The following is a 16,067-nucleotide window of genomic DNA, read 5'->3' on the forward strand; positions in this document are numbered from 1 at the left end:
ATGCTTCAGGATCAAAAGTGGGATCTGTGGTCTTTGCAGGCTCCCAAAATAGCCCTATTGTTTATCATTTGTTTTATCATAATGCTTAGAGTCCCACTCATAGATCAGGACCCCATTGTGCTCAGCGCTGTAAAAAAAACTCCACAGAACAAAAAGCCTGGCCCTGGCCCAAAGACCTTACAATCTAAGTATAAAACAAGAGACACCAGATGGATACAGACAGACAGATGGGGTTTGGGGTGGGTACAATGAACCAATGAGGCAATTTGGTCAATGCGATAGACAGCGGTCTCAGCACATCATTGTCAAGCTTTCTGTAGGAATCATGGAAAAGCAGGGTTTTAAAGGAGGTTAATGAGGTGGCTTTGTGGGGAACGCCTCCCAAGCATGACAGGTAATATGGGAGAAAGCATAAGGGTACTTGTATGAAAATCAAAGAAGCGGGTGACAGAGGCTGGTATCATGGACCAAATGGAGGTGGGATTTAACATCTCAATAGTGAATGACAGACAATAGGTAAGGTAGGGACAGGACGTTGAGAACCTTAAAAGTGAAGGCAAGCAGCTTATGTTTGATGCGATAGAGAAGAGGGAGTCGGTGAGTGATGCAAAGAAAAGAATGACATGGTCAAAGCGATGGGCTAGGATCTTTGCAGTAGGATTCTACATGGATACCACACATCTAGATGTTCTCATTAACATTTCATGGATGTTCATGTCCAAATGTGTTACAACTTTTAACAGACAATTTCAAAATATAACTGTACCTTTTGACGCAGGCTTCTATCATATCACTGGCCATAAGTTTAAGTCTCTGCTCTAAATGATGGGCAAATTCTGGTTCTGGCCAGTGCAGATCGAAAACAAACATCTGCAGTGCATCAAGTTTCCAGAAAAGATCTTCTGATGTAGCTGAACCATTGCTATTAAGAAAAACAGAAGATAAATTTATAGGACATATGAAAAAAACACACAGAATAACTTGCAGAAGTAGAGTCCTCCCCTCCTTCCAGTTCACTTCTCACACCTAGCTCCCACAACACAGTTGGGTGTTGTTCCAAGAGTATTAGAGTGGTTGTGAAAGTCCTGTCCTTTTGATTTAATATGACTTCCCTAGGGGGTGAAACAAGTACATGAGTTCAACCCTGGTATCATGGAGGTGGGAGAGGGAAGTGAAGCAACCCAAATTCAAGAGAAGAGAAGAAAAATATGGGCAAAAGGAGTTTTATTTAAGACAGAACTTTTTAACGACAGTGAACACTTTGCACATATATTTGCTTGCTCTCACAGCATGGGTGGGTAGACCTCCCATAGTACTGAAGAAGTGTAGTGTAGTAGAAGAGCCACACACAGACAGATACTCTCTTGACACATGCAGATTAACTCCCACTGAGGGAAGTAGTACAGAAGATCTCCAAAGCAAGGAAAAACAGAACTCACATTAATGTCAATAAACTTAACATGAGCAGAACAAAAGAAGAAAATGTCTCTATGTCATTTGCGGTTGCCACAATTTTAAAACTCTCCCTCGTGACCAACTCATAGGTTTTAATATATACATCTGCTCATCATTAATTACTGTGATACCATTACAATATTCAGCCGGAATGAACTCCTCCAAGTGTGCTAATAATGTGCCTATACTCCAAAGCCTGAACTGCTGTACTGAGAGTCATAATGCTATCCACATTAACATTCCAAGTAACAGATTTCAACATACTTCAGGAGCAAAAGTGACAAAAATTTAGTATAGCAGCCTTGACTCAGCATTTTAATTTATAAGTATTGCCATTTTCCTTCCTATATTCTCATAACAAAAGGCCATAATCATGAAGGGGTTGCATGCCTTCAACTCCCACTGAATGAGTCAATGGGAGTTGAGTGCGCTCAGGACTGAGAAGGATCAGGGCCAAAAAAATTAGAGATGGAAAAGGCCTAAAATATCTCCCTAATGAAGTTGGATTGTTACCTACAGTAATTTGCTAGTGGCTCTGTCTTCTCCATTTTTAAATGACTCAAGTATTGATGCTTCCCCACGTTCCTTACACTGACAGTCCACAGTCTAGTAGATTTCACCATTAGGGAGACTCATGATATTCTGCCTACATGTTTCTGCTTAATAACATCCAGTAACTCTTAGTTATACCTCCCTGTTACACCCTTGAAATAGAACAACCAGATCTCAAGAGACCAAAGATCTGTTGGGCTGACTAGGTTCAATCCTCAATCCCATCTTCTGTGTGTATGTTGCCTGTTTAGATTGCGAGCATTTTGAGGCAAAGACCCTTCCTTTGCACTGAACATAAAGCCCTTATTTACACAGTGGCAACAGTTTTTTAATAGAAGAAAAACAAGAGTCCACCGTCCTGCTAGGGTAGGATTCTTCCTTACAGACGAATGAAATAACTCTACATGGTTATCAGATACCTCCCATATTCCCTGGTAGTGAGTTTGTCCTTATATATGTTACATTATATACAAACTTAGATCACAAAATAAGATAGTCAACTGGTATGGATGAGAAAGATGTGGAGAGAGTGTACTAACTAAAAAACAAGATGCGGGTGTGCGCATAAATACACTACCATATTTTCGTACAAAGTCTCAATGTATATTGACTTTGATGAGAGTGCCTATCTGAAAGTAAAGCGCATTTATTTACCAAATGTGATAATCACTTCTCTCTATTTGATCTGCAGGGATTTTATGCATTTTAATTTTGTTCTCTTTAAATCATATTTCTGCTTAACAGGACTCCAAACTAAATGGAATCCTCTAAGACTCAGGAGGAATCATGTGCTCTCAAATATTGTCAATGTATTCTTATGCACGTTCACTCCCTGGTGTCCACTTAAACTGGTTTCATTACATAGCCAAATAAGGTTTTACAATTATAATAATTATAATAATAGCCACTGGTTCTTGAAATTTGAGAGAAGCTCCGTAATAAACATTTCTTGTTTTTTATATGCTTCTGAACCACCATTCTTATTTATTATTTAGTTATGTATTGCACAACGACATTCAGAACCATTTTTCTTAAAGATATAGACTAATATTGTATACTACTGACAAAAAAGGAGCTGTGACAACAGAAAGAAATAGTGTATTCCAAAACCACACATCTGTCATTTGATTATTATTAACTATTACAGTAAATTACTCTGGAGGATTATGATTTTACACTGACAGACTAAGATTATTTGTACAATGGTATATACTTTATTTGGGCATGATTCTGCACTCTGATCTTAATCCAGTAAAGCACTTGGTCCAATAAATCAGTACATACCTGCTTAAAGTCAAGAACATTCTTAAATTGATTTGCACTTTGTACACTGGGATCTAATACTGCTGGAGCAGATTGAGATTCAAGGAACTGTAACCAGCTCCTTGAGGTTCCTCCCTTTTCCTGCACCAGGCATATCTTGGTGTAGGAGAAAAGAATTAATTGTTATTAAGCAGTGAATTGACTGAGCACTGTACAGAGGAAAAACTCCACAAAACAATGACTCACATACTGAGAGTCAAATTCATTGCTAGCGTAAGAAGTGGCCCTAACTCCATGGGGTTGTAGCTGCTTCTGCCAGTGGTGATGATTACAGTGACTGTGGAACATCTATTACGTATGTAACAGAGAAAATAATTTATAAATGGAACATTGGTATAATCAAAACAAGCCATAAATCCAACTTAAAAGCTAGGCTCAAAACTTGTAAAAGAGTAAAGATTCAAAACGGAAAGGAAATAAAAATTAGGTTTAGAGTAACAAATTTTAATTAACAGGTAGATTGTAAGAAAAACTCCCATTCTGGTTAATTAAAAGCTTCTACCTCCCCTCCCCCAAACACACCGTCCCAGCCCTCTCAACCTTTCAGCATGTTTTCCTTAGCTGAATCTGACGATAATTCACAGTGTTCTGCACGTCTAGCCAAGGTGTCCTCTGAGTTAACTTCTCATGGGACCAATCAAGCAAAATACTGACTACTACACACAGCACTTTACTCTCTTAATATCTCCCTAACCTTAACATGCAATGCCCCAAATGTACCATTAAATTATAGAACCAGCAAAAACAACCGAAAACACAGTAATGATGTTCTTGTGACAGTGTAAAGACTGAGAAGAGTACACATTTAGTGTTCCTAGCCACACATTAAAGAGAAAAAATAACTTGTCAATGGAAATAGCAACAGAACAGCTACAGTGATTTAACACGGCCTGTATACAAAGTTTTATGGTAATGCTCAAAAAAGTAAGTGTAAATTATTAGTCACAGAGAGGAAAATAATTTCAATATCAATAACCCCACTTCAGCAAAGCACTTAAGCACATGCTTAACCGAACTACATGCTTAAACCCATCCTTATTCAGCTAAGCATTTGGCAAGTGCTTAACTGCTTTGTTGAAAGGGATGGACTTAAACATGTGCTTCAGTGCTTTGCTGAATTGGGAACAACAGCCTTACGACCGGGACTTGGATGTTAGCAATGTATGCTAGAATATGAAACCATTTCTTGTCACTTCACAAAACAAAAAGGCTATGGTCAACTAGATAGATGACTTGACATTCTTAGAAAATATTTAAAAATAACTCAGTTAAATCATATTTTCCGATGTGTTTTAGCTCCTCATTGTATAATAAAATCTCTAGCCACTGAAAACAATTAACTATAAAAATGGCTAAAATGGCCAGCTTTTGTAATAACTTTAAAGTAATTAATCAAAAAATGTGATCTGAATTCCACTGAATGCCTGCCATCTACAATTTTGAATGCAGCGTTTTTGAATGGAATTTCATTTCCACATCAGCCATCAATGGTTAGAAAGATAACATCAATCACTGGTTTCTGAAAGGCATACAAAAAGGACTTCACACCCCAGATGATGTCCCAGCAGACGCTGTTTTACTAGAATGTGCCATGGCACCAGATGCGGGTGGGTATGCCCCACAAGTGGGAATACACATACAGAGGCCACAGTGAAGAACATATTATTCACTGTAATCTGCTCCCTCTCAAACACGATCCGAGTCACTTATCTTGAAACTGAATATGCTAAATTAACTCATGCCCTTACAAAGAACAATGCTACCGGGGTAGAAGGGACAGTGGCTGGCTGGCAGGCAGCTATGCAGACAGCCCTGGAAGCATACTGAAGCTGCTAAGCAAGATGTCTCAGTGAGCTTGTACAATGCCTGGTGGGCTGTTTGTTACTGTTCCTTTCAGCAGAAGCGGCACTCTAGCCACTGCCTACAAGCACTTGGGGATGGCAGCACATGTACTAGCTGAATGCTGCCCTTGCGAACTGGATGTGAGAGTTGGCATGTTATTCATCCTTTGCTGAGCACTCTTATGCATCATTGTGGCAGCTACCCTGAGATATTACAAATAGGAGGACTCTCCTTTATATCCTCTTCAAATAGTTACACACCGGTGCAGCCGATGATAGAATTGGCCCTATGGCACTTGTACATCTTTAATAACATTCCCTTTCTCACTCATTTTTATTACAAAGATTATGCAAAATTATAAATGAACAAACAGATAAATTACATTAAGAGGACATTATTAAGGTTAGGAAATGCCAGAATTAGGATTCCTGGGCAAAGGCTTACAACGTGACTAAATTTGGGTGAGTTTCCATGGGGATGGCAAAAGGCACATCCCTCACACCAAGGCCAACCCCTGCCACATTACAAGTACCTGCTCTAAAGTCTTAAGGCACTACAACTGCTCGAAGAAAAGATCATCAGAATTTTTTTTAACATAGGCAAAACAACGTATCTGCCCCTTCCTCCATTCTCAGAATGGCTGAACTCTTTTGGCTGAAATTTTCTGAAGAAACTTAGCCTGATGGAGACAACCAACATGGAAAATTTCAACCCAGTCAGTTACAGGTGGCAAAGTTATAAGCAACTAAAGACAGGGTCTTATAATACAAAGTGTTTGGCAGCCCTGCCTATAATACAACCAGTCCTTAATATCAGTAATTTGGGGAACCTACTATATATATTTTCCCATGGGAAAAACATCTGTGTGTAAAAACCTCCAACTCATGTCCACATATGTAAAATGTAAATTAAAATTCATTTTTACGGGGCAGAAGTGCTATAAGTGCAGATTGTTAGAAGACCACAGTTAAGAACATTAAGTCTCAAGAAAGTGTAAAGTGTGGAGGACACTGTTTAAGACAGTAACCTTCAAAGGACAGGAATAAGCAGGTCGGAAGAGTTTTGAAGGGCAAAACACCACTGAGTTGTAATTCAAAGCTGGAATAATGATTTATAAAGGCAAAAGTATGTAGGTGCAAACTTGCAGTGTTACAGTCAAGACAAAGGGTGTAAAAGCCTAAGGATGGGGAAGAAAAAGGTTGACAATTCCTTAGGGGAGCCAGAAAGAACAAATCCCATTACAGCTAATGAACAAGTGCCAAAAGTCTGTAGACACATTACTCAATACACTTGGCTATGTAACTGTTAGCACAAATTCAGAACTTCATGTGTGATAATGGATTTAGACATCTGCTTGTAAAAGAAACAAACAAACAAACAAACAAAACAAAAAAAAACTTGTTTTCCAAAACATTAAATTATCTTTAGCTTTAAAGGATATTGTCAAGATTAGTTTTCAAAATTTAAAAATATCTTCTGTTGTTGCTTCTACAAAACCCCCTCTTTTGAAAACTTATAAGTGAAACATGTTTCTTTACCCAAAACTATTTTCTTCAACTGTGCATGCACATCCATACTCAGACACAAACAGGTAGACACACAGAGCTTCAGTATGTTATTGTGGGATTGATCAACTGGGCATGGGCTACTGGCTCCATTAAAAAAAACCAAGAAGCATGGTGAAAAAAACAACACGAAAAGAAACTAATGTAGGTCAAATTTTGGACGTACTAATCTTTAGTTTTCCGTTAAGATTGAAAATTTTTAAATCTAACTGGAATCTTGCAAACAAATGTTGAAACTGTTTTCTGAACCATTTTGCACATGCAATGAATGAGTCACATTCATGTGAAAACATGAAGAGTTATTGTAGTTTATGAAAACATGGTCTAAGAACAATTATTTTTTCTCCCCTGCTTATTAACTGAATAAGAAGAGCAGTTATGGCATTTAGACTGTTAACTGTACCACAACAAACCTTTGCCAAGTTGATTTTAAGTGAGATATTATCTATTACATTGCTGTATTTTTATGCACTAAAAATGCACGACGCACTGACATTCCATGCTTGGCTCACAACTGAGAAATTATTGTTTCCAACTACACAATCTTAAACACCATGCAATCCAAATATCACTACACAGGGCACCAGCAAGGCCATGCAGAGCTGACGTACAGTCAGAAGATCAGTGAAGAATACACACGTGGAATCATATAAAGAAGCCATCCAAGTTGGTGCAGAAAAGCTAGGTATCTGTGGAAGATTAAGAGGCAAACTTGGAACTTTCGGAAGAGCTACATTGGGAAGACTGTTGGTGATGCTCCTGTGAAGAAATAAACAATGTAGGAATACAATAAAAAATAGAACTTACAGGACAATAGAGGATTAAAGCAAATTGGGTATAAAGATATAGGTAGGTTAGCCCTTCTATAAACACTTACTTGACAGGCTGCCAGGACTCTTGTTCAAGACCTCTATGAATGGACTGGGCAATAGATGATTCCATGAGATCGACATAGCGGACGACCAAGGGAACAAAAATTTCTTGCAAGTGCTTGTGAAACTTTCCATTGCACAAAAGTACTTTAAAAACAAACAAAAACAATTCTCAATTACTCAACAGGCTGTGATCCAATTTAATTAGCTATAGCAAAAGAAATCTCTTAAAATGTTCTGGTGTGTATATATATATATATAGTTCTAAGAGCCGTGATAGCATGACCCAACCTCTGTAATGAATACCATGTCAGAAAAATTCCTAAGGGCTTTTTTTAAGTTTAGACTAGTTTTATTTTTCAGTAACTATTGTTTACATGAGGAAGTCAACATAATAGCGACTGTTTATACCAAGGCTGAAGTTAGCCATTCCAGTCATTCTTGTTTTATATCAGGTAGTTTCTTCTACATAGTGTGACTGACTTGGAAAATAGTATGTTTGCACATTCACAGATCATACTCTTGTATTATAAATGATAAGTACTGAATGCTTTATGCACATACAGAATTAGGCCTCAATTCAGCAACGCACTTAAGCATGTGCTTAACTTTCACTATCATGAAATTTAGGCCAAACAGGGATGGATTTAAGATTGTGCTTAAGGGATTTGCTGAATCGGGGCTTAACAATTATATTGCCTTGATAGAATACTTGGATGCAAAGACAACAAACAAAACAAGTATAAACACTAGTAGTAATGAAATAATATTCTGTTATTATTTGTTATTTATATTACACTAAAGCCCAAAGGCTGCAATCAAGATTGGTGTCAAATTTTGCCAGGCTGTATGCATACACATAGGCACACACGGTGCCTGCTACAAGAAGCTTCCAATACAATTCAAGATGAGAAGCAATGAGTGTCACAAACAATAGCAGGTGGTGCAAGAGAGAATGCGTGTGATGATTAATATTATGCAGAAGACTAGTGGGACACACGCTAACAATATGCTTCACTAGAAGATTCTGAATTTTTAAAAAAATCCTTATCCTCTCCTGTGCTCCCTTAATATCCTTCCACACCAAGGTGGTGTGTTTTGGCTCACTGTTATTCTTATATTGTTTTATATTGTTTGAGTTTGTTTGCTTCTTCCACATAGATTATCCCCTTCCCATACAGACTATTCCCAACCATTCCGCTACTTATGGTTGTTAGTTCCTTTTAAAAATGTGTATATCACCAATATAATTAAATGTACGTAATATATAGAAACAATCCCCACAACTCCCTCTGGGTTTGGGTTCCCATCATCTATTTATACTTCCCTCTGTCCCAGGGTAGGGGACCCAGAAGTATGATCACTTGTTCTGTACTGCCCAGGGAGACAGGGGTGGGTTCCTGCAGGGGACAAGAAGGCAAAAAGCCATGATCATTTATGGTGTGTCTGTGGTCTGTATCTGTGAACGTGATGTCCATTGCTCAACGCAGTATTCACTGATCCTGCTCCCCACACCCTGTCTATCTCCAGACCCCATAAAGCAGCTCACCGCGGCCCCGATCCTGCACGACTTACACATATTCTAAACTCTATGTATGTGAGTGTGTGTGGAAAGTTAAATACATGCTTAAGTCTTTGCGAGGTCAGGGCCAGTCTGGAACTACTGACCTAGCAGGGTATGTCTACACAGCAATTTGAAGCCCATGGGTGCAAGCCTCCCAGGGCTCATGTTAGCACCCCAAAAATAGCTCTGTAGACAGTGCTTTGAAGTTGGGGCTGGAGTCGTCGGCCTCTGACAGACGCATGGAACTGCCACAGCTCTGCACTATTGTCCTGAGTGTTGCAAGCACAGGATGCACAATCCTCTGGTGTTTGCAGAGCCGCAAGAAAAACTGCATCAGTGGGGAACATGACAGTTTAACTGAGGACAGATTACTGTGGGACATAGTGAAAACCAACTCCAGGTTTTTGGTGGCATCGACGGAGAAGCAGCAAATGGTGGAGCACAACTTCTGGGCCTCAAAGCAGGGACACCAGAATGAGAACTACACTGACAGCAGAGAAGTGAGCGACAATTGCACTGTGGAAACTTGCAACACCGGATTGCTATTGGTGAGCTGTCATCCAAGTGTGCCGGGCCATTAATTGTGACTCAGAAATATGCAAGACACAGTGGATAGATCTGCAGCAGTGGGGTTCCTGAACTGCGATGGAGTGATAGACAGCATGCAGATTCCTATTTTGACACCAGTCCACCTTGCCCAAGAGTATATTAACAGAAAGGGCTACTTTCCTGTAGTTATGCAAACATTGGAGATCATCGGAGACACTTCACCAACACTAGTTTTGACTGGTTAGGAGAGCCATATCTTTAAGAACACAGTACTGTTCAGAAAGCTGCAAGAAAGGACTTTCTTTTCCAATTGGTGGATCACCATTGGGGATGTTGAAGCTCATGAAGCTGTCCACTGACCAACTTGACAGCAACAAGGAGAGATTCAGCTATTGGCTCAGCAGGTGCAGAATGACAGTTTAGTGTACTTTTTGAAGACTGAAGACATGATGGCATTGTTTACTCACAAGATTGGATCTCTAGGAAAAATATCGCAATGGTTATAGCTGCCTGCTGTGTAGAGTCCTGCGCAGATACAAAAATTTGGATCAGCATCCAATCTGCATCCACGGTAATTAAATTGTATCCGACCCATGATCTGCACTCCACCTTTTATATGTATCTGCATTCACACCCACACCAGCACCCTCTAGAACAGTGGTCCTCAACTGGGCATCTCTGGCCCTATAGGGGGCTGCGAACCTGTTTCAGGAGGGCCGTGGCCCCATAGGGCAGAAGTCCCAAGCACCAAGCCCACCACGGGGCTGAGGCTTGGTGCCCTGAGTCCCCCATGGAGCTAAAGTCCAGAGCCCTGGCACTCCCTCCGAAGGGGGGTGCCAGGGCTTGGGACTCTGGGCTTTAGCCCTGTAGGGGGCACCAGGGCTTGGGGTTCAGCCCCATGGGCAGCCCCCCTGAAACTGCAGCCCTCCGTTGAGTACCATTGCTCTAGAGCCCTGTGCAGAAAAAAAAATTGGATCTGCATCCAATTCGCAAAGATGAGAAACAAAGAACCGCATCCGGGGCTGCACATAACTGTGGATGTAAAGCGGATATCCATGGATCTGCAGGGCTCTAGTGCTGCATCCTGCATAATACCTGTGAGGCAAAGTGGGAAAAGTTGCTTCTGGGGTGAAGGGCAGAGGCGGAGCGGCTGTCTGCTGAGTTTGAACAGCCAAACGCAAGGGCTATTAGAAGATCTGAGTGTGGAGCTATATGGCTGAGGGAGGCCTTGAGAGCATTTTAACAGTGTGCCATTGTAATGTACTGTGGTGGACTGTGCTTTACTTGGCATGCAGTTCTGGGGCCTGTTAGGAACTGTGTGGTGCTTGGTGCCATCTGTGAATACAAAACTGTCGATGCACCTCTTAATTTTGTGGGTCTTGCTGTACATTTATGATTATTACACTGTATTTATTACTGAATGAATTATGTCACACTGTACAATAACAAGTAAGTGGGTGCATTCAGTACTGCAAGGCAGTCTGCAGCATATGTTGTGAACTAATAAAGATGAACTATTTCCCACGGAACAGAATTTTATTGAGTAACAAAATCAGTGTTAAAAATCGGTGCTACTTACAAGCAAACACATTAAAAACTTAATAAATTAACAGAACAGAATGTGATGTCCTGTCCCTTTAAATGTTTGAGCACTCCTCCCACAGTGCAAAGCCTCACTTTCATGTTAGTTTCACTTTTGCTGCCAGAACAAGAGTTTTGACAGCAGTGAGCTGTGGAGCTCCTCTGTGTCTGCATCTCCTTCTCAGCTGGGTGCAGATAGAACATTTGGTGGTGAAGGATTTCTGTCCCATGAGTGTCCTACGTTGCCTGTGCCTGACCAAGAAGAAAAAGTAAGCAAAGAATATTATAAAGAGAGGGGGAGAGTTCACCTAGAGGCACAGGGAGACAGATGGCTGCTTTTGCTGCTGGGACATCATGAACCAGACACAGAGAGAGGGGGAACTCACAGTAAAGACAGAACAAAGGGATAGGTTGCTGCCTGGAGCTACTGTAAACAAAGCACTGAGAGGGAAGTAAGCAGCCCTATTGGCTGACCACGTGCAAGCAGGCAAACAACTTAGCTTGCACAGGGGATGTATAGCCAGCAGAGGGAGCCCAAGTACATCCATAGGAAAAATTCTGCAGTCTGCATACAGCCAGAGGAGGCAGATTGTTCATTTGTCTTTCTGCACTAACAAAAAACAGTTTCCCTGTGGCAGAGTAGTAGTCCAGGAGGTGTGAAGTCTAACAGGAGAGTAGAGAAGTGGCAACTTTGGTGGGCAATTTTCGACAAAAAACGCAAATCATGGAAGGTGTACCTTGAACACTTTGAGCAGTTTATAACCCACACCACCATTTAAATGGACAGTGAGTTTCAACCTTGCTGACAGTGATGGGTCCCAAACGCACATGGATAAGTGTGACCTATTGTCTCTCCGACTGTACCTGGAACTGCCATGTACATCACAATTACTGCACCAGCGCAGGAACATTTTTCTCCTACCCCATTAACGATAACAGAATGATATCGGGGAAGTGGAGAGTCAGGAGCAGTTTGCTGCTGCTCTAAGGAAGTTGTCAGAGCACTGTCAGTTTGGACAAATATTAAGTGATGTCCTGCATGACCAATTTGTCTCTGGATTATGCAATATCAAGATCCAGAAGAAGTTATTGTTTGTATCAGCATTTACATTCAAGAAGACTGTTGACGTGTTGGGATGGTTGGTGTCTGTGCTTGGCAGTACCACCTAGTCATGATACTCTGGGCTGCATCGTCCAGTGGCAAGAGTCAATGGTCGCATTGCCCACTGGCAAGAGTCAAGAGCCACGTTGCCTAGCAGCTGGAGGGAGTGTCCGTATTGCCCAGTGGCAAGAGTCATCAGTTGCATCACCCAGTGGCGAGAGTCAATAACCGCGTCCCCCAGGGGTGAGAGTTGAGCCCCACTGCCCAGTGGCTGGAGTCAATAGCCACAACGCCTAGCAGCTAGAGTCAGTGCCTGTATCGCCCAGTGGCGAGAATCAGTAGCTGGGGGTATGGGAACCTGGGCCCGCTCTGCTCCATTGGGTTCCAACCCAGGGCCCAATGAAACACTAATTCAAACTATGTGACCTAGGAGGTGGGCATCCTATGCCTGCTCCCTGGGCCACTTCCTACCCCAACTTCAGTTCCTCTGCTGGTGCCACTGGTTTGCTTCTGAGTTCCCCCGGGAGTCCTCTTTGGTTACGATCTGGAGGGTCTTCCTCTCTTGGTTGGGGCTCATCATTGCTGTCCTCTGCTGTTGAAGCGCCTGCAGTGGCTTGGCCATGGGGCCTGATCCCAGCCACCTGGGGCCCCAATATTTGAAAGATCATGAATTGGAAGTACGTCAAGACAAATGTGAATTTTTCAAACCTTCAGTTGAATACCGTGGACATGTAATTGACACCACAGACTTAATGAAATTGCCAGAGAAAGAGAAGGGTCGTTCTTGAAGCGCCATTGCCCGAGAATGTGTCACAGTTGCTTCATTCTTAGGACTGCTTAACTACTATTGTACATTCCTGCCTAATCTGGCAACAGTCTTGGCATCTTTACATGAGCTGTTACAAACAAAGAAAAAATGGAAATGGGCTAAAGTGTGTGACTGTGCATTTAAGGAAGCAAAGAAACTGTTGACATCAGCCGAGGTTCTTATGCATTTTGATGCTTTGCTACCGCTACAATTGGCATGTTATACTTCATGATATGTGGGAGCAGATCTTTTCCACATTTTTCCTCATGGCATGGAGAAACCAATTGCCTTTGCATCACAAACAGTCACTACTCTTGAGAAGAGCTATGTGCAGAGTGGGAAGCTCTAAGCATTATCTTCAGAATTCGAAAGTTCCATATCTATTTGTATGATAGACATTTTACCTTGCTGATGGCTCATCACCATTACTTTCAATTTTTTGACCAAAAGATGGAATTTATCATTAGCTGCTGCTTGTATGCAACAATGACATGGCTACTTTCAGGTCATTCTTACATTATTCAATTCCATAAAGGGACTCAAGCAGGGCAATGCTGATGGGCTGTCATGCCTAAGCTCTAGTCAACCCAAAGAAACTTCAGATAAAGTGTTCTACCTCCATTTGATGTATAGGTTACCCATCACTAGCACAGAAATCAACAAAGAAATGACGAAGGATGGTGCGCCTTCTCTTGTGAAAGGAATGGTGCTACACAGTATAGTGCTGTATCATAAGAATCCGGTTTACACAGTTTGTGTCACATCAATATGAATTATCTATAAATCATAGCTGTATTTTATGGGGAATGTGAGTGACTGTTCCAAAATCATTTCAGTCTCAGGTTTTAGAGGTCATGTTGGCATTGTACTGATGAAGGCCGTAGCCCAGAGTCATGCCTGGTGGCTGGGGATCGACAAAGATATTGACAGACAGGTGAAGTATACTAATGTCACTAAATTCAGCACAATCCTGGCTCAGTTCATCTACATCCTTGGTCATGGCCTCAGACTCCTTGGATACATATTCATGTGAACTTTGCCAGACCTTTAGAAGGTTATATGATTTTCATTGTAGTTGATGCTCATTCAAAATGGCCAGAAGTGTTCAGAAAGACTTCTAATACTTCTAAGACTTCTAGGCTGAAAGGCCTAGGTTAGTCCCAGCTATATACTGATCAGATATGGCACAGGAAGCAACTTCTTCACACTGCTCAGCCAGTGTTGCCCAGCCCCATCCTGGATGGATTGTCTCCAGAGACTGATAGGGTTGTTTCAGTTTCTGTGCCCAAGCTGCTAAGATCTTTGGACATCTTTTTACCTTTTTAGCCAGTTTGGTTTACCATTACAGTTCGTGAGTGACAATGGACTTTAATTATTTTCTGAAGAATTTCAGAGGTTCCTAGCTTCAAATGGAATTCAGCATGTACCTTCAGCTCCTTACCACCCTGCTACAAATGGACACTTTGTACAGACACTTAAACATAGCTTAAGAGCTAATAAATCTATTTTGAATTGTCAGCAGAAAGTGGACAATTTCTTCCTTGTCTACAGGAACACATCACATGCTACTACCCTACAGTCACCTGCAACTCTTTTCTTGAAGTGATCTTTGTGTGCTTGTTAGGACCTGCTACATCCTGAAATTGCTTCACATGTAGCCACTTCCCAATCTATGCAAATCGATCAACTACATGAGACTTGTCATCACTTTTTTTCAAGTAGGAGACTTGGTGTGGACTTGAAACTACAGATGTGGAGTGAAATGGGTACTGGAGAACATGTAAAATGCCTGGGACCTGTTTCATTCATGGTAAAACTGTCTGATAGTATTTTATGGAAATGACATATTGACCATTTGCAGCCTCGACTAGTACCGGAGTCCAGGGATGTTCCAGTAGGACTTTCTGTTCCTCTGATTGAACCTCCTTCTGTTACAACTCCTAATTTCAGTGACTTGTTGGGAGAAGCTTTGATACCAGATCCCGTTGATTCCATACCACCGAGTGTTCCTCTTGTTCAGGACACATAGCCATCACACATTATCCCAACAGAATGCGAAAACTAGTTGTGTGTCTGAATTTATAAATTGTTCAGTTAGTGAGTTGCTATTCCAGGGCAGAATAATCCTGTGCAATTTGAGAGTCTGCAACAGTCCACCCTCAACTTAGCTAGGTTATATAGTGTTTCATGTCAACCGCGTAAATGATAATGTATATATATGTAGGAAGTTTTTTAAAGTAGGGTGGAGGAATCTGATTGTTCTGTTCCTTTATATGTTTGCACGCTCCTCCCTCCCCAGTGCAAAGCCTCACTTTCGTGTTAGTTTCAGTTTTGCTACAAGAACAATAAAAAGTTTCCACAGCAACTTGCTGTACTTAAATGTGTATCTCCTTCTCTGCTGGTCCAGATGTAACACAGAACTAAAGGGGAAAGAACATCCTGGTGTGGAGTGGTAAGTGTCAGTATGAGTCCCCTGATGCCATGGGGAACATTGAGGGAGCGGGTGCAGGGAGGTGCTATAATGGAGTTCCCCATAGACTGCAAAGGGAGGTGAGCCCGGGATTGTCAATCTGTAGGTCCGCAGGAGTCTGAAGCATCTGTGTTTGTTGCTGGAGAAGCCCCATTATGCCTTGATGTATCTCCCTCTCCTTTTTCTGCAGGGATTCCAGTGCCTTTCTCCTGTCCGCTCTTTCCTTCTCCATACAGTCTGAAATATTCACCCTCCAGGTCCTCTGCTCACGTTCCAATGCAGCACTGGTTTGCAAGATCTTGCTGAACATTTCTTCTCAAGTTCTCTTCTTTTCATCATCTGGAGCAGGCAGTCCATGGGTGTGCAGGGGGAAACCCTCAAGAC

General features: G+C 41.5%; 1 protein-coding gene across 16 annotated transcripts in view; it reads right to left on the reverse strand.

The window, feature by feature from the left end:
• The window catches only part of CADPS2 (calcium dependent secretion activator 2), a 555,767-nt gene that overhangs the window by 64,089 nt on the left and 475,611 nt on the right, over positions 1 to 16,067 (reverse strand). For 11 of the 16 annotated variants that reach the window (XM_074942329.1, XM_074942327.1, XM_074942330.1 and 8 more), the window contains 3 exons: positions 7,615 to 7,756; positions 7,377 to 7,496; positions 767 to 922 (listed from right to left, as the gene is read on the reverse strand). In XM_074942329.1, coding sequence (XP_074798430.1) covers positions 767 to 922; positions 7,377 to 7,496; positions 7,615 to 7,756 — 418 coding nt within the window. The remainder of the gene's footprint in view (positions 1 to 766; positions 923 to 7,376; positions 7,497 to 7,614; positions 7,757 to 16,067) is intronic. The other 5 variants (XM_074942337.1, XM_074942331.1, XM_074942338.1 and 2 more) reach the window with 1 other exon arrangement.

The sequence above is a fragment of the Natator depressus genome, chromosome 1, assembly GCF_965152275.1.
Source record: "Natator depressus isolate rNatDep1 chromosome 1, rNatDep2.hap1, whole genome shotgun sequence".
NCBI classification, from domain to species: domain Eukaryota; kingdom Metazoa; phylum Chordata; order Testudines; family Cheloniidae; genus Natator; species Natator depressus.